The sequence below is a fragment of the Mangifera indica genome, unplaced genomic scaffold (assembly GCF_011075055.1).
Source record: "Mangifera indica cultivar Alphonso unplaced genomic scaffold, CATAS_Mindica_2.1 Un_0008, whole genome shotgun sequence".
Taxonomy (NCBI): Eukaryota; Viridiplantae; Streptophyta; class Magnoliopsida; order Sapindales; family Anacardiaceae; genus Mangifera; species Mangifera indica.
This window is the reverse complement of record NW_025401100.1, coordinates 401491-423949: the sequence shown is the minus strand read 5'-3', so window position 1 is coordinate 423949 and position 22459 is coordinate 401491. Positions and strand designations below refer to the sequence as shown.

At 32.1% G+C, this 22459-nt stretch overlaps 2 protein-coding genes and 1 non-coding gene across 9 annotated transcripts; 2 read left to right on the top strand and 1 right to left on the bottom strand.

The window, feature by feature from the left end:
* Window positions 1–428: 428 nt before the first annotated feature.
* LOC123205520 (RNA-binding protein 24-like) lies at window positions 429–4620 on the bottom strand. Of its 2 annotated transcripts, none has more exons than XM_044622489.1 (6): window positions 3090–4620; window positions 2862–2985; window positions 2681–2789; window positions 2134–2173; window positions 1749–2043; window positions 429–785 (listed from the first exon to the last, which is right to left on the bottom strand). In XM_044622489.1, exons 1-6 carry the CDS (start codon window positions 3345–3347, stop codon window positions 712–714), a joined length of 900 nt encoding a protein of 299 aa, XP_044478424.1. In that variant the 5' UTR covers window positions 3348–4620; the 3' UTR covers window positions 429–711. The 2 variants fall into 2 exon arrangements, with proteins under 2 accessions (XP_044478424.1, XP_044478425.1); XM_044622490.1 differs by having other exon boundaries at window positions 4270–4619.
* A 3965-nt stretch (window positions 4621–8585) lies between these two features.
* TRNAM-CAU lies at window positions 8586–8669 on the top strand. The gene is given in 2 exon segments: window positions 8586–8623; window positions 8634–8669. It is a non-coding gene; the product is annotated as a tRNA-Met (tRNA).
* Window positions 8670–16496: 7827 nt separating this feature from the next.
* On the top strand, window positions 16497–22396 carry LOC123205539 (probable pectin methyltransferase QUA2). Of its 6 annotated transcripts, none has more exons than XM_044622520.1 (10): window positions 16497–17072; window positions 17340–17403; window positions 17701–18407; window positions 18488–18620; window positions 19048–19288; window positions 19764–19989; window positions 20159–20334; window positions 20569–20872; window positions 21243–21378; window positions 21835–22396. In XM_044622520.1, the coding sequence occupies exons 3-10, from the start codon at window positions 17704–17706 to the stop codon at window positions 21991–21993; spliced, it is 2079 nt and encodes a 692-aa protein (XP_044478455.1). In that variant the 5' UTR covers window positions 16497–17072; window positions 17340–17403; window positions 17701–17703; the 3' UTR covers window positions 21994–22396. The 6 variants fall into 6 exon arrangements, with proteins under 6 accessions (XP_044478455.1, XP_044478454.1, XP_044478450.1 ...); XM_044622519.1 differs by lacking the exon at window positions 17340–17403 and adding an exon at window positions 17260–17261; XM_044622521.1 differs by lacking the exon at window positions 17340–17403 and having other exon boundaries at window positions 16499–17072; window positions 17701–17849; window positions 17928–18407.
* Window positions 22397–22459: the final 63 nt, after the last annotated feature.

Sequence of the window (22459 nt, the reverse complement as noted above, 5' to 3'; positions counted from 1 at the left end):
AATCTTCCGGAATAATTTTATTGCCAGATATATGAAATTTCAGCTATGAGCCAAACCTTTCTAGAAGGTATATTCCCATCTAAAACGATTGCGTCCATGACTTCTTTAGCACTTTCTTCTTATTTCTTCTTTGACATTTCAACAACTGATATGGCATATAAATTTTGCATATATATATATATATATATATATATATATATATATATATATATATATATATGATGATTTGTGAAATTTCTCTATTAATTAATGGTTTAGTTTATTATATGATGAGCAACCTTCATGATTCAAAAGTAAGATAAATCCCAAACCACCTTGATTTATCAAAATTTATTTTTTATTGAGGGAATGTAGTTCCCAAATTTTGTTCACAGATCATACAAAGTTTGTGAAAGATGTTAAATTCTTGTTCTTAGAGAATGAAGAACTGAAATGAACTTGGAATATAATAGAATAATAATCATTTGAAGAATTTTCGAAAAAGGGAAAATTCTGAATAAGGTTGGTGATTAGTCCATCTCTTGCTGCATGCCGTGGCTAAGGAGAACACAAAGTAGTAGCCCCTTGAAGCTGTAGCCACCAAATGTTACAGCTTTGGACCCAAAAAATATATTAATGGTTGTGTATAGGAGTAATATAGAGTGATAAGAAGAGCATAAACATATTAAGATTTTACAATTGAAACTTTCTCCCCCCAAAAAGGTTGAGTTCTTAGGTATTTGGATTTTCTGAAGTAACCACTTGGACTTCTGTTTCTGCAGATGTTTGCTGTGGAGCCTGTGAATCTGAAACCAGCGTGCAAACACAGTTGCCAGAGAATTACGAATCTAATTATGAAAAGAAACTCTAAAGTTGTTTTTGAAATTAAGCAAAAGAATCCTCTAACTATGATGAAGATAATACAGGTGTGAACTGATGACAATTAGAATCATCCATTACTATTCTAACCATCATCATATTTCTTCCGGGAGAACATCACCAATAACAATGGAAAATTTCTTTTTGATGCTTCTGGACAGGTTGGTTATGGCTAGCCTAGAAAATGTTGCAGTCTAGCTTTAAAGACAGCTCAACTACAGCCATAAATGCAATAGAAAAGTGCATTTTCAATTTTAATTATTTGTCTCCGTCAAAAAGAAAGACAAAAGTTGTATTATTTGGTACAGTCACTGTCAAACAAAGTGTATGTCGTGAAAATAATGATCATAAATTGACAACTATAAATGCAGCATATAAATATATTTATTATTGACTGAAGAAGAGGCTCTGCGATGAACTTGACCATATTGTAATTTATAGTCTTCCTATGAAATGCAGTATGAAATATATCTATCAGCATTATTATTGTTGTTGTTGTTGATATTTCTTTTTGTTTTCACCTAAAGCAATGACAAATACGGCAGTAGATAACATCGCAGTGGGCCATTTTCATGCTTGCATCTTCAGAATCAACCATCATCTAAATACTGAAACCACATGCAGTCACTATTAAATTACACTATGCTCTTCTGTCATGACTTTCCACTGGGTCATGGCAATAACCATACAGCTCACTCACATGGTTGAGGTTGCCCATGTGGCCCCTCATCCCCTTCCTACAACACTAGCATCCTAATAAGTAATCTCCCTCTCATATATAATTAATCATCCATACATGTGTCAGTGTGCACTTTTGGATAGAGTAATACAATGATAACAAGTTAAACTAATTATGTTAATGATGAAAGAAAGGTAAGTAGTAAAATTACCAGAAGAAATAAAGGGGAAGCGATGCCTCGGGATCTGAAGGGGAGGAGGAGGAGGAGGATAATTGGCTTCCATTTGAGTAGTCTGATAGTAAAGATAGGAAGGCGGCGTTAATCGCTGGGGCTGCGGCTGTGGCTGTGGCTGTGGCTGAGGCTGTAGAGTAGCAGAATATGTTCCCCTTGAAGATTGCAAAGAATAGCCATAATAATAGGGCGAACCCATTGTGGTTGAAGTTGCGCCGTACATTTGATGATAGTATTGTGGGTGTTGAAGTTGAAATTGTGGGTTATAGAGAGCCTGCATGCAGCCATGTGCGCATTCAATTATAATGTCAATTACTCAAATGTAAAAAAATAATTGACAGAGTGAAAAAACAGAACCACTAACCTGATGATGGTAGCCATAATCAGGAGTGTAAGTTGGGTACCTGACAAGAAGCAGATTTTAATGAATCAACTGCTTTTGGAAATAGAAAAAGATTAAATAACATAGGTTGAAGAACAAATCACTAATCACTGATCAAAATTATTGTAAAGCTTTTTCTGGGTCCTACCACGAGACCTATTGTTACTATCAATTATTTTCCCTATGCTTGTTACTACATTTTAGAAGCTTTATAATATATGAATTATAGGCCCTACGTTAATTCCTCAGCATATTAAAGGCAATAGTTGGATAGTGTTTGACCCATGTCACCATCGTTCTCTCCTGGCAGTGTGACAATTAAAACCAAAGAAGAAGAAACGAAGTTTAAATCTCAAGCAAGTACTCCAAATTCTTCTGAATAAAATATATATATTTACTATTATTTGTTCTTACCTAGGCAAAAAGAAAATTAAAAATGAATCGGATTTACATTGCATTTTTAAAGGGTATGGACCATTTCCGAAAGGTAATATGAACAATATTTTTGGAAAAGGAAAAAGCAACTAACCCATAAGGTGGATAAATGATCGGAGGTGGTGGCGGAGGCAATGGCGCTGCCACTCCACCATACGACGTTGCTCCTCCCTGATAAACGTTGCCACCTTGATTTCTTATTCCTGTATTATCAAACATGTGTCATATTAATAATCGGCCGATGAAGAACAATGATATGATATGTATAAATCGACCTCGGGGTGGCGAAGGTCTAGGCCGTCCTAATGAAGCAATATTACAATTTGCTCTTCTTCCATCGATCACAGGATTTGGGTTCTCACAGGCCTTCCTCGCCGATTCCGGATCACGAAAAGTCACCTGAATAAAACAATAACCGTAGTATAATGATAATGAAATTAAGCTACAGACAGAACAGACATAGAAGAATGATTAATATATTCACGTATGAAATTTGGATTTACAAATCCGTATCCTTTAGATTTTCCAGTATTCTTATCAGTGATGATAACAGCTTCAAGAATATCTCCAAATTGCTCGAAATATCTACGCATTTCTTCAGTGGGGGTCTCCCAAGCTAATCCTCCAACAAAAACCTTTGTGAACGTCGTGTCACCGAACTGTGATCGGTAATGTGGATAAGCCATGGCATCTAAATTATCATAAAAAAGAGAAATGGGGTCTTCTTGGCCTTCTTCTACTTCTTGTTGTAAAATATGCATGAACTTGGTCGATCAGATATAATAGTATTGACAATAAAAACAAACTAAACTGGGTATCTTTCTTTTTCAGCTTTTCGCTCCATCTGCGCCTCTATCTCCATTCTTTTAAACAAATCGACGAAGAGGGACGTCAGAGAAAGAGATGAAGTTAGTTTATGTTGTTGCAGCTGTTGTTATTATTTGATGGGTTGTTTCTGAACAAATGGAGTTGGTTAAGTGAAAAAGGGAGGGGATTTTGGGGTGTATTCAGAGAAGAAAGGTTGGTTTTGTAATATCGAATGACAGCTGCTTCGCTGCAAACTTGAATTTGTCCTCCCTGTTAAGCATTAATATAGCCTCCCACCCTCCAATCATTTATCCTTTCCCATCTCTTTACTTGGTTTTTTTGTGTTCTTCTCTATGTATTCTTTTGGCCTTTCCCTCTTGTTTAAACTTCTAATCTTAGTTTTCTATATAACTATTAGCTGTTTGTTTTCATTAATAAATTATAACATAATACTTTTCCACACCAACATTTGTTTACAAGAATATATATATATCTACTACTACTACTACTGTAATTGTTCATATATATAAAATTGATCCTCAAGAAGATTCTTAAGAATGCTTGTGATAATTTCCACATGAACCCATGTTCCTCAGCTCCTCTAATCATGAGCTGTTTCAGAGCCAACTTCTAGACAACAGAAGAAACGAATAAAACAGATATACTAAGAATCAGTATAGATAGAAAATCATGTGCTACAAAGCCGTGGGCTGGGCGGCTGAGATTGAAACAAAACTGTAAACTGCAGAAACCGTAACCACCTCCATCTGTTAATCCTTTCTCTAATGATCCAGTCAACAACATTCATTAAACAAAAGTTCAACATCTTAATGACCCAATATTAAATGCATTCTTTATAGGTTAATGGAAACCCACAAAGCTCCCCATACGACTTTGAAGGATTCTGAATGCTCCCACTGCTGATTGGAAATACGTGTTTGTCATCTACATACGAAGACATAAACAACGCACGCGGTGAAGAGAGAGAAATTCAAGAGGTGTAATTAAGCTTGTTGCCGGCGTTAGGGACGAGAAGACAGCTAGAAGGAGGTGTAATTTTATGAACTCCGTGAACTGGCAGTCCTTTGCACGTGGGGTCGTATCATTCTGTGAGAACAATGAGCTGGATTTCAAATATTTTCTTTTACACTCGACAGATTACAGTGTCTTTCTCTTTGCTCATTCCTATTATTGTGAGTGAGCCAGAGCCCACCCACTAACTCCTCCATCTACCAACTACCTCCAATCAATATGTTTATTTAAAGCTGATTTTTTCTGTGCACCCCGAATCCTTTCTTTCCTCAATTCTAGCTGTTTTGTGGGAAAGAAAATACCTTTCTCTTTACATATTTCTTTCTTTCTTCTCAAACTCTCCCAATTATGGTATACCCCTACTCCAACACCATCACTGCCATAGTGATAGCTGGCTCTTTATATGATTTCTTTATAATTTCGGCTTCACGTTTCCGTTAATTACACCAAGAATGATTTCCTCTCATTATTGCAAATATTGGTAACTATGATTATCATATATTTAATATCCCCCTTACTCCAAATGGTCCGGTTTATTTTAAAATATTGTTTATTTTGAATATTATAATTTTATTTTTAAGTTTTATAATTTAAAACGTATCTTTATAGTTTAAGAAATTTACTAATTATTGAATTAGTCAAATTTTTTTATTTTTAATTAATGTAAAATATACAAACAAATTTAATATCTCTCTTATATTTTTCTAAAATAAGATTTGTCTAATATGTCAGAATATATGTAGCTCCTAAAACTTCCACTAGGTTGTTGGAGTAAAATTGATTACCCAGTTATGCGTGACAACCAGATTTAGTGAAGATGTAAGAAATTAAAGAACCTTTTAATTACTAGTCTATTGCCAATCAAACCCATATATATTTTAATTTAATTTATTTACCAACTGTGATACATGATGTGAAGTCATGTCATAACCCTACAAATCAGGTAAAATTATATATCTTTAATTATTTTAAATACATTTATAGGTATATATTTATATATATTATTATAAAATTTAATATTGTATTATTTTTAATTTAAAATTATATATTTATATAATAATATATCAAATGTGTATTTATTTATATAATTAAAATAAATATATATAATTTTATTAGTAAAAAATAAGTCCCACTAGAATTCTGACTTTGAAGGTTTATATATATTGCTTTTTCACAAATTTAGTTAAAGCATAGAGAAGGGCGGGGACCAATGAGTATGTGCCCAAAATCTTATGATAAGGTAAAATCGACAAATCCAAATGAAGATCAGGCATCAAGGGCCAGGTTTAGGTCAAGTCTCTATTCCCCTGGGCAGCTTCCAGTCCATTAAAGGTCCAGCTTTGTATGGTAAATAGGGACATATCAAGTCATCTCATTTGAAAGCTCCAGTAGATTTTATGATCTTGCACTACCCTTTTGTCTCCTGGAAAGTTGAAGAGAACCGCCTTGCCCTGCCTGGTTTTTTGTCTATTCATCCCATTTCATCAGTACACTGCTTTTTTTGGATCCTTCAATCATATATACATATGGGTGCTACATTGGAACTGTTTGGGCTAAATTATGATTTTTCTCTTTATTGGTTTTTTGTTCTAGTTACATTTCAAGTATAAATTTGAACAGTGGCTGTTGTGTTTGAGAACATTGTTAAAGGGAGGCTATTAACTAAAATAACTATATTTTGAGAGATATGCAAAAATAACCAAGTGCGTAAGAATTAACCCTTATAATTAAACAACTTAACTGAGTGTAAGTTTCTCGTCATCCCTAACATTTAATCAAAAACCCTCAAATCTCTCAATTATACCTGTCATTTTTTTCTAACTTAAAGTTTATATTCAAAATCTCATATAAAAAAATATGAATTCAAACAAGGAATATCGTTAAATCAAGGAAAGAATATCAATATTTACTTTCTGTTTTCCATCTAAAGCTAATGGATATTAGCATTGTAAGAAAAATAGGTAAGATTGTGAATTTTCACAAGTTTTAGGCATTTTCCAAAAAGTTTAACATACATGTTAAACTTCAAACTGGATCATTAAACTTTGATTTGAGAGTATTAAAGCAAGATTTTTAACTGTGGGTACTAGCATTTGCCTGGGTGAGCTACAAAATATAGAAGTTAAAGATTATTTAGAGGTTAAAGTATACACTAGACTTCAAACTGAAATGCTAAACTTTGATTTGGGGGTAATAAATATTTTTTGAACTATCAGGGTATTTAGAAAATTTTCACCAACCTTTTCAAGGGTGTATACAAGAAATATAGAAGTTGAAGATTTTTTGAAAATGTAGTGCTCCCTCCCTCTTAACCTTTAATTGGAAGGATAGAATTTTGGATCTATTAACATTTTAATTTACACATATACCCCCACAACAAACTTTAAATACAAAGATATTAATAAATATATGATTTGTTTATATAAATTGCACATACATCCCTGTATTATGCTCACGATTGCTGTTAGAGAAAATTAAAAGAAACCTCTTATCTTATATATCTATCAATTATTTTTTATATTCAAAATTTAGTGTATGTCATTTTATTTTAAAGCTTAATACAAAATCTGGGGCTGTTTCCAACATCATTATATCAAAATTTATTTGATCCCTTATTTTTATAAAATTTTCCATACACCCCCAAATTTATATATTCTACTATCACATGAAAAAATTTCTAAAACCCTCTAGCTTTTGTCTATGTAACTAACTTCTTCATTTCAATGTTTGGCTTCTACCCCAAACTTTCTTCAAAGTTTAATGTACACGTTAAATTTCAAATTTTATAGACCTAGGATGGGACTAAGCCTAAATCGATCACAGAAAAGGGCAAGCCAAGATTGGGAAGGGCCTAGGCTTGGGCCTTGTCCTTAAAGATTGAGCCTGAGGGATAATGGGTTTGTTACTAAGTCCAACTATTAAAAATAATAAAAATTAAAATTACCAGAATACCCTTACAATTCAAATTAAAAAAATTTTCATAGGTCAAAAGACTATGTTGAAAGTCCGTTGGGGAAAATGGGAATAAAAAAAAATTTCGCACCTTTCACCTCGCACCCAACAATTACAAATACAACTAAACCCCTATCATTTTATGCAAACATTCTAATCTCACTTCTAGTGTATGACCAAGAAGTATTTCAAATGGATTTGTATATGACTAAGGAGAAAGAAGAAATTGACGTAATTTAATAGTGGAACCAAAATGCAATTTGATTCCCTATTGCAGCTCAAACGACATGTTACATTTTAATCATCCTAATTTCCATGATTGCGTCTGAATTGGTATTCTCAATTAACGATCATGTTATAATAGATAGAAGACACTATTTGATCAATAAGTTGGTTGAAGTGATTACGTGTTTATGCAATTAAATTTATGATAATATATAACTACAATATCAATTTACATATCTCGAACTACTCAACTTATTTAATGACAATTTTGAAAGACAATGTCATGTTGATCAATGATAATACAACTTAGTTTATAATAAATTTAATTATTATTTTATTTTTTACTTGTAAATTAAAATTTGTAATTTGCACGAATTGTATTTCCTTATTATAAATAAAAAATAAACATAAATTATTTAGTTACATTATAACTTATATTAAATTTTTAATAATACTTATTAAATACATACATATAAATATAATTATTTTCACATTTTTTCAAATTACAATTAAATTTTTTAAAATTAAATAATAAACATAATATAATTATAAGTATTTTAATTTTAGTTTTCAATAGAAAAATAATATTAAGATATATAGGCCCAAAGGCTCGATCTTCGGATTGACTCGTCAAGATCCAAACCAAGGACAGGTCAAAGCCCTCCACATGGAGACAGGGCCCCAACTGGTCTTTGCCTCCAAGAGCCCAAACAGTACCCAGTGACTCCGATGGAGCCCTATTTGCCCACCTCTTATTTGCAATCTCAAACTCAAGTCTTTAGTGTTCCTAACAAAGAGCTCTTGGAGGGCATTTCTAGTGCTATTTGTGATTTCAAAATTCAGTGGTTTTTTTTTTTTGGGGGGGGGGGGGGTTTAAATTTAACTTCTAAAAAGACCAAATAGTTTGCATAACAATTTATGTAGATTAAAATTCAATTCCATGAAAGCATACACATTTATTTTAAATTACATAAAAGTCAAGTGGGGTGGTGGCGCAGTTGGCTAGCGCGTAGGTCTCATAGCTTAGAGTGATCCTGAGGTCGAGAGTTCGAGCCTCTCTCACCCCAACACCCTTTTTGAATCTCTTTCAGGTTAGTGATTTGCACTTTCTTTGTCAGATCATATTGATTGAGTTTGGCTTTCATTTCTTATTTTTATTAGTTTATGCAAATTTAGGCATTATTTTTATACTTTGTTCCTCAAGCGTGTTTCACTGTTTCTTTTGTTTATGTGAAAAGTCTCTTTTTTCATGTTTGTTAAATAATACATGTGGATTGTGTGCATATGTGTATCTTAATATACATATTTTTTCTATGGTTATTGTTGCTTTTCTTATATTGCTGTTGCCTTGGTTTATCTCATGCAATATTGTTCTTTTGTTGCCGAGCTGTATCCCTTGTAGAATTTACAGCTACAGAAAACAAGCTTGAACATGAAGCCTCGTTGGTTATGAGGAATACAGCTTCAAAGATGAAATTGTCGGGGTGATATTAGCTGTGGTCTGTCCAAAGTTGCATCATAAAGTTGACTTGGAAGTACGATTGAGGGTGGCACTGAAAGCCACAGCTCTCTAAATGAATCACATTGAAAATATATTGTACTTTGTAGTCATCTTGTGCCCATACAGAATGGGTAATTCTGCATTCAGTGACAATCACATATTCATTTCTGAGATTTTGGCTTGTGGTTATCCATAACTGCAAGTCCCACCATTCCACATGGTGCCAAAAGGTTTAAATTATGCTTAAATTCTTGGCCAAAGGACTTATTCATACCCAAAGATTAATGCTTTCTCAATTCTCACCCATTAATTTTGTAAAACTCGAATATCGACTTATCTGTTTATTTTGTAGGGTTAGTGTTATCGATAAAATCGTTATTAAGTAAAAATATTTAAAAAAAACTAAATATTTAATCACATTTTCTCCCTATATTTAAAAATTAATAATTTCCCCTTACCCCCACCTATAGTTTGAAAAATCACTATTTTCCCTCTAGGGTTTTGATGGTCTCAACATTTTCTCTCCTTCCTAGCTTCTCTCTCTTGGTCGTCTCCCTATCGTCTTCATCTTTATTGTCAAAGAGTTGCCATCGAAACCCTAAGAGAAAAATAGTAAATTTTCAAATCTTAGGGGGGGGGGGGGAGGGAATGTGATTAAATTTTTAGTTTTTTTTAAACATTTTGTTAAATGAAAATTTTGTTTTTAACACTAACTCTAACAATTAATAAATAGATAGGTGTTTGAGTTTTTCAAAATTAATGAGTAGGAACATAAAAAAACAATAATCTTGGGGTGAGAATAAGTCCTTCGATCTAAATTCTTATAAACTTGTGAACAAATGTACTTTAAATGAAAATTGCTATGCTTTGTAATGTCTTAATAAGAAACAAGGCGATGTGGATAGGTCACATGCAAGTTAGTAATTGAAAATGAAGAGGCATGGAGCCTCTGGCTTAGTCACCAAAGATAGAATGAATGAACCACCCACATTTAAGCACATCACATGCAATATGGAAAGTGGAGGGGCCTTACCTTGCCTTTGTTGACATCTCATTTCATCATTATTTTTGTATTGAATCGGAATCCTTTCATGCCTTGCCTTGATGGCGGTGGGGTGGGCACCCTTCCTGTCCAATCCCTCCTAACGTTAGTAGATTGAATGTTGCATCAGTTAATACTGATATAAAATTATGGACAACCCTAATTAGTAAATATGAGAATAGAAAAAAAAAAGTATCCAAATTATATAGGTATGAGACGGTGAATAGTTAAAAAATATGTTTATTAAAAAAGAATGATAAAATTTGGTTACGAACAAAATATAAAACGTATATATACGAGTTACATATAATATCTTATGAATAATACATTGATAAAAATATGACAATATCAATAATAATTTTAGTATTTTTTACAGATCTCTCGATTAAAAATAATATTGAATGAACTATTAAAACCAATATAACATAATATATTATATTCAGCCGCTACACCACCATGTGAATATATAACAACATTAATAAAAAATTGGTGTCTCCAATTAGTCTATATATCAGATATTAAAAGAATTACAAACATGATGAAGTTACAAATAAATAAAAAAAAAAAATAACAAAAGTGAGTTTACGTTTTCGGAGAATAACAAAGACGAAGAGTTGACCCCAATAAAATGAAAATCACCAATCTAATGTAAAAATATTATGTGAAAAAATTTTGTTGTTGTAATGAATCGAGAGGTTAGGGATTTGAAAAAAAAAAACTTTTTTTTGGTATTATGGTAATTAACTAAAAATTAAAAAGACACTTTCATACTTTAGATATAGACATTGAAACGATATCATTTTAGATTTATTTAAAAATTAAAAAACAAATAAAATAATCATATAATACGCATTTAATATGTTTTAGAGTAAAAAAATTAAAACTTTGTATTTAATACATAAATTAAACAAAAACATAAATTAAATGTCAATTATTCACGTTTTTAGTATTTACGGTGCGGGCGTATACAAAATAGATGGCACGAAATGAAGTGGCGGAGGTTTGCCTGATCATCTGTCCATTTAGCAATGAGTTTCATGCCATGCTTTTCCCTCCAAGTTCTACAAAGATCTTAATTAGTAATGTAATTATAGTGCTTTTTCCATTGTAAAAGAATTGAACATGTTGGTAAACTGGTAGAGTAAGCAGGACTCGGCAGTAGACACATAGTGGGACATCTCTTTGAAATTAATCAGACATGCCAGTGGGAATATTATCCCAATTCAGTTAGAAGCAACAACTGGCCTTTCTTCTATTATTGTCTTGTTATACAGCCTAGGAACTTGTTAGGGAACCCATAAATGATTTTATCCGTATCTCAGTATATAGAGGTATTAATTAAAATAGATAAAACTGCATTCTTCCAAACTTTTTTAAATAAATTTCGAATAATTTTATTTTATTTATTTTTATTAATTATATTAGATTTGATTTTTTTTGATAACTTTTCTTTTCAATGTATACTCTATGTTTAGTAAGTTATGATTCAAAAATTAAAAAAATTATTCAGAAAAGATCAACTTTTAGTATAATACAAATCGAAACAAAAAAATAAATATAAATACAAAAAATGGATGCGAGTGTGAACAAGTAGGTACAAGTATGTGTGAGTGTGTAATGGTACGTGCGATACATATAGATGCATACAAGTGTATACATCTGCAAGTGCGTGAAGTACCATATATATATATGCTTGCGAGAAAGTGAGGTGCGCGCACTTTCTTGTACTCCTATATTTATACCGCACACGTATTACTTTTCACGTACTCATACACGCATATGTAACATACGCATTTACACATATTCGCATATATCGCACACACCTGCACCTATCCGTTCGTACTCGAATCCATTTTTTGCACTTATATTTATTTTTTCATTCTGATTTATATTATATCAAAAATTGATCTATTTTCAAATAAATTTTTAAATCTTTGGATTATAACTTATCAAATATAGAGCATACTTAAGAAAGAAAAATTGTTGAAAAAAAATTATACTGAAGATTATGTAATTAATAGAAATGGGTATTATTGAAAACTAAATAAAATTTGTTTAAAAAATAAAATTACCCAAAATTTATCTAAAAAGATTTAGACGAAAACTTTTGTGCGTATTTTAATTAATACCCTTGGTATATATGGACCATTTTCAATAATGAAATTTTGAAGCTTTTGTTGGTTCATTAACTTTTTGTTTTTATCACACCAATCTTTACCAATTTCATCTGATTGATTTATTCAGTGATGTTTGTTTCCGGGAAAATCCTTAAGAGGAAGTCCATGCCTTAGGCCAGTGGGCACGAATTGCCCTCTCTCTTACGGAACCCTGGGCCAGTCCATTTGCCTCTTTCTTCCCTTGGACACTAACTGCAAGTTGCATTTTCTGTCTGTTTGTAACTTATATGAACAGAAACAGAAAATACTTAAGTAAAAATATGGGCAGACACTCACACACTCAAGTTAATTATGATTTATTAATGTTAAATTTAAAATTAAATGAAATAGTTTATAAAATGTTATTAAATAATGGTTAAATTAAGCTGCATTTGGTTACAAGGAATAAAAAATTATTTGGTAATCTATTATTTGTTTGATTTGTTAAATAATAAAACGAAAAAGATAATCTAATTATTATTTTCTTCTTAAGTATTAAAATATTTTAAAAGTAATTTTGATTTTATTATAATTTTATATCTATTAATTAATTTAAAAAAATAAAATATATTGATTTTCAATTAATATAATGAGTAATATAAAAATTTTAGAATAATTATATAAAAAAACATTTAAGTAAAATAAGTATTTAATATTCTTTTATTATATTTAATCAAAAATATAATAATTATTTGCACATATCAATTTTTTACAACAATTATTACGCAATAATTTAAAAAGTATACAATGTTTATAATAATTTTTTTGTGTTAATAAAAGGTTATTTAAACCAAACATACTTAAAAGCTTTTAAATGAATAAGTCCCAACCAATTAACAACAAATTTTCTTTTTCTTTTTCAATATCAACTAATTGGTTACATCAGTTCGATTAAGGCTGTTGTCGTGCTGAATCTTTGGATGCATTTCATTTAAATAATATTTTATTATCAAAATTAAAAGATTATCTTAAAAATAAGTTATTTAGAAGATTATTAAAATTTGATAAATATAAATAATTATTGTGTTTCGTTAAAAATAATAAAAAATATTAATATATTATTTTACTTAAATATTATTGAATATAATTATTCTAAAATATTTTTATATTATTATATTAATTAAAAATAAAATTATTTTTACACTAAAAAATTAATAAGCAAAAATATATTTATAATAAAATTAAGATTATTTAAATAATATTATAATACCTAAAATAGATATGATAATTAAATTATTATTATTAGTGATATAAAATTATTAAAATATTTTATAATTAAATAAAAATAATATTAATAATAAAAAATAAATTAGTAAAGGATCTTCTTTATACATAAAATTATTAAGATTCTGTTTGTGTGGTTAACCACACTGTGACCACGTTGTTTGGGGATTCTACAGGATTCGAATCTGTTCACACAATGCGTATCTGTAAAGGATTTGACTTTTGTGTCGGTAGACCTATGACGATTCTAAGTCTTTAACGAATCATTTGAAAGAGACCAGCGACCAACATGGTCCTGCTTCTACACGATTATTTACCCCCCAAAATTATGCGCAATTTGCGTGCTTAATTATATTAACCACCGACTTAATTGACCCGTAAGCTATCCAGCCCGGCTTCATTTGCCTCTATTAATTACACTATAGTTTTCGGTAACTACCTTATCTTGCAGAAAGATTAAGAAATGGAGATTAACATTTAAAAAAGATTATGGCGACTATTAAATTACATTTTAAATTTGGAGATGCGCGGCATAAATGTTACCTGACAACGAATAATATTTCCAAATATAGTCCATGAAAAACACGAGTAAGAAACAAATAAAAAAAGAAAATCATTAAAAAAAAAACAAGCAGCAGCCGCTGCATTACACAAGCCGTGCAAAGACAAAGTTGGCAATGCAAATTGTCGGGTAGAAATTTGGGTGCGTCATCGTGGGTCCGTTTCTCCATTCAAATACAAACACGGGCTATTCTTGTGTATTCCATCTCTGACATCACAAATACGTGTTGATGATTTCATATGTTCGATTTTATTGCTTTAAAATGGGGAAATGATTTTAGAAGATTAATTTAATTTATAATTATCAACGAATAAGAGAGACTCACATAACTAAAAAAAGAAATAAATTTACGTAAGTTTGACTTGGAACCTTTTTAGTTGTAAACCCCAATTTAAAAAAATGATAATTAATTGAAAAGAAAAAGCTCTATTCACAATCTTCCAGCTAAGTGTTGACCCGTCATAAAAACAATATGGTGGTGGGTCCCCAAATCATTTTCATCAAATCCGACATTAGTTAGATGGTTAGATAAACAATAAGCATTTAATTTCAATTAAATAGAGTATAAATCCTTTAAATATCATTTATTTTTTTTAAATAATAAAATATAATAATCAGATTCACAATATAACGGCCTACATTAAATTCGTGAGAGTTTTGACTTGTATGACTTTGCTGTTCAATCTTAATTTTCAAATTAATTAGTTTAAGATTTTAAAAATATGTGTGAATAAATTATTTGAATCTAATTTTTTCAAAATTATTTCGTTTAATCATTCCAACGAATTTTTGGGTTGCCCGTCATTCCTTCTAATAGATCAAAACTGAGGAAAAAAAACGTGAGGAGGCTTAATAATACCTATAATTTTTTTTTTTTTAAATTAGAAGTGAAATAAAAATTCATTTTATTGGTAAAATACAGAAATGCCGAGCAAATTGTACTTGAGTGCCACGTATGCAAAGACCAGTGACTGCGTCTGAATGCTAGCGCTTCAAAGTGGTCCCGTGACAATGGACGCGGCAGGTATATCGATCCCGCGTTTACGCCACCACCGAATGCAAACAAACATGTCACGAGCCACCTTCAATCCAAACCTAATCTGATCCTCTGCATGATTGTTAATCCTACACTCTACATGTCTAGCTGACACCTCAGCATCATTATAGACAAGATACAGAAAACGCGGCTAGATGGGCCCCTGTTTCACGCTTAGTAATCTAGAAACGTAAGTAGACAAGATTAGCTCTTTTAGCACAGCTTATGATGAACCAAAGAAAATGTGCCACGTAATACTACTCATGAGGATGACGAGCGCAAAGGAATCTCTCAATCAAAGGGGGTCCACTCCGCATACAGATTAATCTTAAATAAATTGTATTCCAATCTCGGCTGGCCTAGAAATGATTACCCTCAGTAATTAAGGGTTAGCTTAAAAACAAATGGACAATTGCCGGTTTCCACCTAAGTTTTTACTTTAATCTCAAAAAAATATGTATGACAGATAAAAAATTTAAACACCTATATATAATTTAATTATTATTTAAAATTTTAATTAAAAATAGAAGTAAAATAGTTATTTTATTTATAAATTTAAAACTTTAATAGTTATATTATTTTCTCTCATTAGTTTAAAAAAATTAATATTTGTCTTTATGATTAAATTTTAAAAAATTCATTTTCTTTTTTTTTAGATTTCATCTCCAATGGCTTAGGGTCGACTGGTGATGGGGAAGAAATGATAGTCTTCTTAGACGAAAGCCAAGCCCTCATCACCCAAATCAAGAAGAAGCAATGACCAAAGACAACAAAACATCATTTGGGTGACATAACGAAAGAAGATGAAGAGTTGTCCTTTCTCATGTTTTCATGGGTGGTTATCCTTCTTTATTTTTTGTGGCCGAATTTAAAAAAAAGGTGAAAAGTATCGACCGTTGGTCGAAATATTGGTGGCCAAAGAAAGAAAATAAATCCTAGAGGTGAAATCTAAACTCTTCATACTTTGAGAATTAGGTAAAATGTTAGTTTTTAAAATTTGAGAGAGTAATGAATAAATTTTTAAAGTTTTAAGGTTTATGGAAAAAGAATGATTTTATCCCTATATCTAATTAAAAATTTGGATCATAGTTAGTTAATAAATAAGTGTTTAAATTTTTTATTTATTATAAATATAATTTGGAGATTAGAGTAAAATTTGGATTAGAAATAGGCCCTTTCCCAAATCAAAATTTGGTTTAAAATATTAATTGTTGTTGAAAAGGTTGTCGTCTCTAAGATGAATAGATACGTGGGGGCATGCATTAATAATCATAACATATGCTAGTAATTAATTAATTAATTAATGCTAACATTAGGATGGATTATGCATTGTTTATGTCTGCCAATATCGATCTTTATTAATCAATCCCTCTCTCTCTCCTTCTCTCTCTGGGTTCATGGTGGTGCATGCCGAGTAAATTCTCATCTTTCCTTGGGAGTAATGAAAAATTAAAATTTCAACCTGAATTGAATGACAAACAAGTCTTTTTATTTAAAGTTAGAGTAAAAAGCTGTTACTGGGGAAAAATTACGCTGGGTTCAAACCCTTTTGTTAGGGAGGGTGATATACAGCAGTAGTGGAAAGATTTATAGCGTTAATGGCTGCTTAAATTTGTGTTTGGCTTATTAATTATATTAAAATAAAATAAAAGAAAAGAAATAAAGATAAATATAAAAAGGGAATTGGTATTCAGTTTTCACGAGTTCTGTCGTGATTGGATCGATACAACTTCTCAGTGCCGGAGAGGAATTGAGTTGGAGCGGAAGAGGAACAGGGAGAGTTAATCGGAGCTCAAATTTCAAGTAAAGACAACATCCACAAGCATTGTTGCGACGACGGCAACAAGGATGTTTAAGTAGCGTGACAAAACCATTTCATGAAATTCTGCTGATTTTCTGCGCTTTTCTCTCTCGCTGTATTTTTTATCTTCACTTGAACAATATAGGAGGTAGTGTTTTGTTCTGTATTGGCTACTTCCAGTTTTCCACTTTCGCTAGATTTGTTTTGCTTAGTCTAATCGTTTCTTTATTTTGTTTTATTTTCTCGCTTTCATTGGATTTTCATTCTATTTTACCTACTACGGCGGTGGACTGATCTGAAATGAGCTGTTGGTTTGGATTTGGTTTATATTTTAGTTGTAAGTGCTACTTTTTATGTTAATTACGCTTGAGATGAGCTGACAGTGATTTCGATTGTCTTTTGGTTTGTTTTCCAGTGGACTTCTGTTACTGCATCCTGTTTTCTTCAAATCTAAATCTCACCCTTCTATCTTTTTCTAGGTTAGCTCTTAAATTGTTGAAAAGTTAGTATTTAGAATTCTGTATGGATGGGCTCCACTGGTGCTCTTTAATGGATCTATTATTATAGGACTGATCTTGTAGGACTAAAACCTTTTTGTGTGAATAACATTTCTGCGTTTAGGTTCAAGGAAAAACATTTCTGCGTTTAGCTCGTTTGCTTCAAAAAACTGTTGTGGAGATCATCGCTTCATTGGAATTTAATTTTACTTTTTATATCTATGGTTTTCTTTTGTTGTTCTAGACTTAAATTGTTATTTCTGCGACTTTTGGTTATAGGAAATGTCGAGGCCTACTCATAGAGGTTCACCAGGTGTCCGGATCTCTGCGAATAGCCATGGTTTATGGGATTCAGAAATTAAAGATGGAACAGAAAAAGAAGATTTGGAAAAATCTCACTCTTTTGATCAAAGCTATTTAGCCTCAAGGTTTCCTTTCCATGATACAAGTAATTCTCCTTCCAAATATGGTGTTATTAAAAATGGTTTTGCTTCTGATCCTTTCAGCACTGGAACTACGAGAAGCCGACACAACTTTATGATTCTATTTTTGAAGTTGAGCTTAGTTGTGATTGTAATTTTTGCTCTTACTGGATCGTTTTGGTGGGCAATTTCAATTTCAACCTCATCAAGAAGTCAGTTATCTCATAACTTCAGGAAGCTCCAAGAACAACTTGTATCAGATTTGTGGGATATTGGGGAGATATCTGTTGGTTCTCCGAGGTCAAAAGAATTGGATTTTTGTTCCCAGGATGCTGAGAATTATGTTCCATGCTTCAATCTATCGCAAAATCTTGCCTTGGGTTTTGCCGATGGTACTGAGTTGGATCGACACTGTGAAGGTGGGTCAAGGCAAAATTGTCTAGTTCTTCCACCTGTGAATTATAGGATTCCACTTAGGTGGCCAACTGGAAGAGATGTTATCTGGGTTGCAAATGTTAAAATTACTGCCCAGGAGGTACTTTCCTCTGGAAGCATGACCAAGAGGTGAGCAGTGACATCCTACTGGGAAATTCTCTCTTTGCACTCTAAATTTTAGTTCTTTTATTAATCTCATGTGGTTGCAGGATGATGATGTTGGATGAAGAGCAGATTTCCTTCCGCTCAGCCTCGCTAATGTTTGATGGCGTTGAAGACTACTCTCATCAAATAGCAGAAATGATTGGGCTGAGAAATGAATCTAACTTCATACAAGCTGGTGTAAGTGAATGGCCACTCAAAATTGAAACCCACTATGAAATGTAGAAATTTGTTCTGTTTCAGTGTTGATACTTGCATATTAATTTCTCTAATTTTTCCACCTATATTTGACTTATTTAGCCTAGCTTAATTGATGCTATTTTGAATATATTGTATTCCTTCCATTGACTTGAAAAACTTTCCGGTAACTAATGTAGAAAAGAACAAGGTGTCTTTGCTATAGATCCTGTTAAATAATTTGCTTTGTTGCTTTTATATCAAATAAATAATGTGCTATAGATTCCTGATAATTCCAGCCATATATTAAAATTATGTCAAAACTAGTGTACCATTGCATCAATATCTTGCATCTGCTATAACTGTAACATGTGGCTACTGATTGCTCTCTCTTTTATAATGAGTATATATTAAAAATTAAAATTTGCAGGTTAGAACCATCCTGGATATAGGATGTGGTTATGGCAGCTTTGGAGCACATCTGTCTTCCAATCAGCTCCTGACCCTGTGCATTGCAAATTATGAGGCCTCAGGAAGTCAAGTTCAACTAACCCTTGAAAGAGGACTTCCTGCAATGATTGGTGCTTTCACTTCAAAACAGTTGCCATATCCATCACTTTCCTTTGACATGGTGCATTGTGCTCGTTGTGGTATTGATTGGGACCAAAGAAGTAAGTGTCAAATATGTGTGGGAATCAATAACTTGATGTAATCTGCTGCTTCGTGTTAAATTTGCACATCAGAACATATTCTATCCTTCTGCAAATAAAAACTTCTGCATCCAAGATGCATCACTCTGTGTAAATCCTGTTTTGAAGTTTTTTCATAACTTAAAATTGGATGGTGGACCTAAAGTTTTATTTATGATCCTGTCCTTTTGTAGTTTTTTACTGCTGAATTTACATTAGAGGGATGAAGAGCTTAACCTTCTATCACCATTAAGCAAAAGGAGGGTTGAAGTAATAAAAAATTATGTCTATCATATTACTTATTTGCTTAACAAAAAAGTGAATCAGAGATATTTGTCATATCTCATATAAACCTGCTGAAGGAGATTAATCTTCGGTTGATACTTTGCTCTTTAAGCCTGCTTGTTCAGATACTGGAATTGAGGTAATCTTTATTTACTCATGCTATGTGGGGCAGATGGTATTCTCTTAATTGAAGTTGACAGAGTTTTGAAGCCGGGTGGATACTTTGTTTGGACTTCGCCACTTACCAATCCTCATCGTTTTCTCCGTAACAAGGAGAATAAAAAAAGATGGAACTTTGTTCGTGATTTTGCAGAAAATCTCTGTTGGGAGCAGTTGTCACAGCAAGACGAAACTGTTGTATGGAAAAAAACTAGTAAAGCAAGTTGTTATAATTCTCGGTAAGGCTACAATCATGACGTTTTATTGACTTTCTGCGTTACATGATCTTTGAAATAAATTTATGCTGACCCAAATATATATCTCTATATCAAATGCATGTTGTTCCTTTGGTACCTAACAATACTAGGTTGTCCTAATTTTTGTACCAACTGGTTGTTGTATGTCTAGGAAGCCTGGCTCTGGCCCTTCTATATGCAGTAAAGTCCATGATGTTGAATCTCCATATTATCTACCTCTCCAAGCCTGTATAAGTGGAACACGCAGCCGCAGATGGATTCCCATTGAAGAGAGGACCAATTGGCCCTCTAGGGCCCACTTCAACAAAAAGGAGCTTGCCATATATGGTAATTCTTGTGCTCTTACATAGAACTTTTGTGTCTCTTTTAAATGGTTAAATAGCACAAAAGAGAAAAATGTTCTGTGGTATTAAAAAATTTGTATAGAACTTTTGTGTCTCTTTTAGATGGTTAAATAGCACAAGAGAGAAAAATGTTCTGTGGCATTAAAAAATTTGTCCAAATATATTTATTTTCTCAATGTCATCTAACTCTAGTGTTTCTTTTTAACTATTTTATCAGGTGTAGGTCAAGAAGATTTGACCGAGGATACTGAAGATTGGAAATCAGCAGTCAGTAACTATTGGTCTCTTCTGTCCCCATTAATATTTTCGGATCATCCTAAGAGACCTGGTGATGAAGATCCTTCTCCACCTTATAACATGGTGAGAAATGTGCTGGACATGAACGCTCATTTTGGTGGCTTTAATTCTGCATTACTGGAAAAAGGGAAATCAGTGTGGGTCATGAATGTCGTCCCAACTATTGCAACCAACTATCTCCCAATGATTCTTGACAGAGGTTTTGTTGGTGTAATGCATAATTGGTAAATCAATCATCTTGACTGACCTTATTTGACCTTTTAATGAATTTTAATATAGCTCTGTTGTGCTATGGTTTATTCTGAACGTGTAATCAAAGACTTATCCTATCTCATGCATTCTTATTTTGTTGTTGCTGTTTCCTTATCATATATAATGTTAAGCAATGATATGGTATCAAACTTATTGAACTGGAGTATCTAGATATGGAAATTACTGATTTGCATGATTTGGAGGGATGAACATTCACTCTGAAAAAAGGCTATAAAAATAAACATGCAGTATTTTGATATTGGGGAATATTTGAGTTTTGAAAGAATAAATGAGTGCTGAACTTTGAAATCCATGTTTGCTTATAATTTCTAATTCCTTCAGGTGTGAAGCATTCCCAACGTACCCAAGAACTTATGACTTGGTGCATGCAGCAGGACTTTTTCCCCTTGTAGCAGATCAGCATAGGTGCTCCATGCTTGATATATTCACTGAGATAGATCGTATCCTTCGTCCAGAGGTACTTGAACCAAATAGTCTCTATTGTATTGATATTCGGTTGTCATCCATTTTTCTCCCGGTTCTCAAAATAAATAAAAAATTGTTATGGTAGAGATGACATGCATATGCCATATGATGGAATACTGTAAGTCCACATGGAATTACAACTAATTAGTTTAAAATTATACTATTTACATGGCTAGGTACTTATGTCACTTTGCTGGTGGGATTTAAATAATGGGCGTGCCCACTTTATGCTTTGGTGTATTTAACAGATTTATACAAGAAAATATTTGCTGCTTATGTTTATATAATCAAATTTCAATGTCTATTTATTTCCTCTTAATTATTTAGGACAGTCTTGTTTTGAACCAATGTTGGCATCGTTCATAGCAATAATACAAGTCTACTGTGTTTTGATGGTTTTCGTCTGGGCCAATGATGTTTCCTTTGCTGATAATGATATTTCCTCCAGGGTTGGGTGATAATTCGCGATGAAACTCATCTTGTTGAGTCAGTAAGAGCTCTAACAACTAAGCTGAAGTGGGATGCACGAGTCATAGAAATTGAGAGTAACAGCGACGAGAGACTTCTTATCTGCCAGAAACCATTATTTAAGAAACAAGCAAGCTAATTTTGAGTTCTCCAAGTGAAGCTCAAGAAGCTAAATCATGGTATTTATATTCATTTACTGAATATTATTTAATTACTATAAAGCTCCACCATACAGAGGGGAGACCAAAAATTTTGAAAGGACAGGAAGAAATCATAAACACAGAGGAGAGCCAAACAAAAATGAATCATGGTGGAACCAACCACACCTCCTGTGGAGCCGTAAGGCATACATAGGACCATGTAATTACTGAAATTCAGACGCCATGGAAGCGAGATAAGTACACAATTAGTTTCAAATTAAATCTTTCATGTCATGTCTCATTATAATTATACGACTACAGAATAAGGTTTATCTGCTGTAATTTATAAAAAAAATTCAGATCGGTGCACTCATATGAAGAATTTTTTCTTCATTTCTTTCATTTTCCTGCTTTTGCACTTTTTTTTTTTTTTTTAATCTTTATTGAACGGTTCATCCCAAAGTT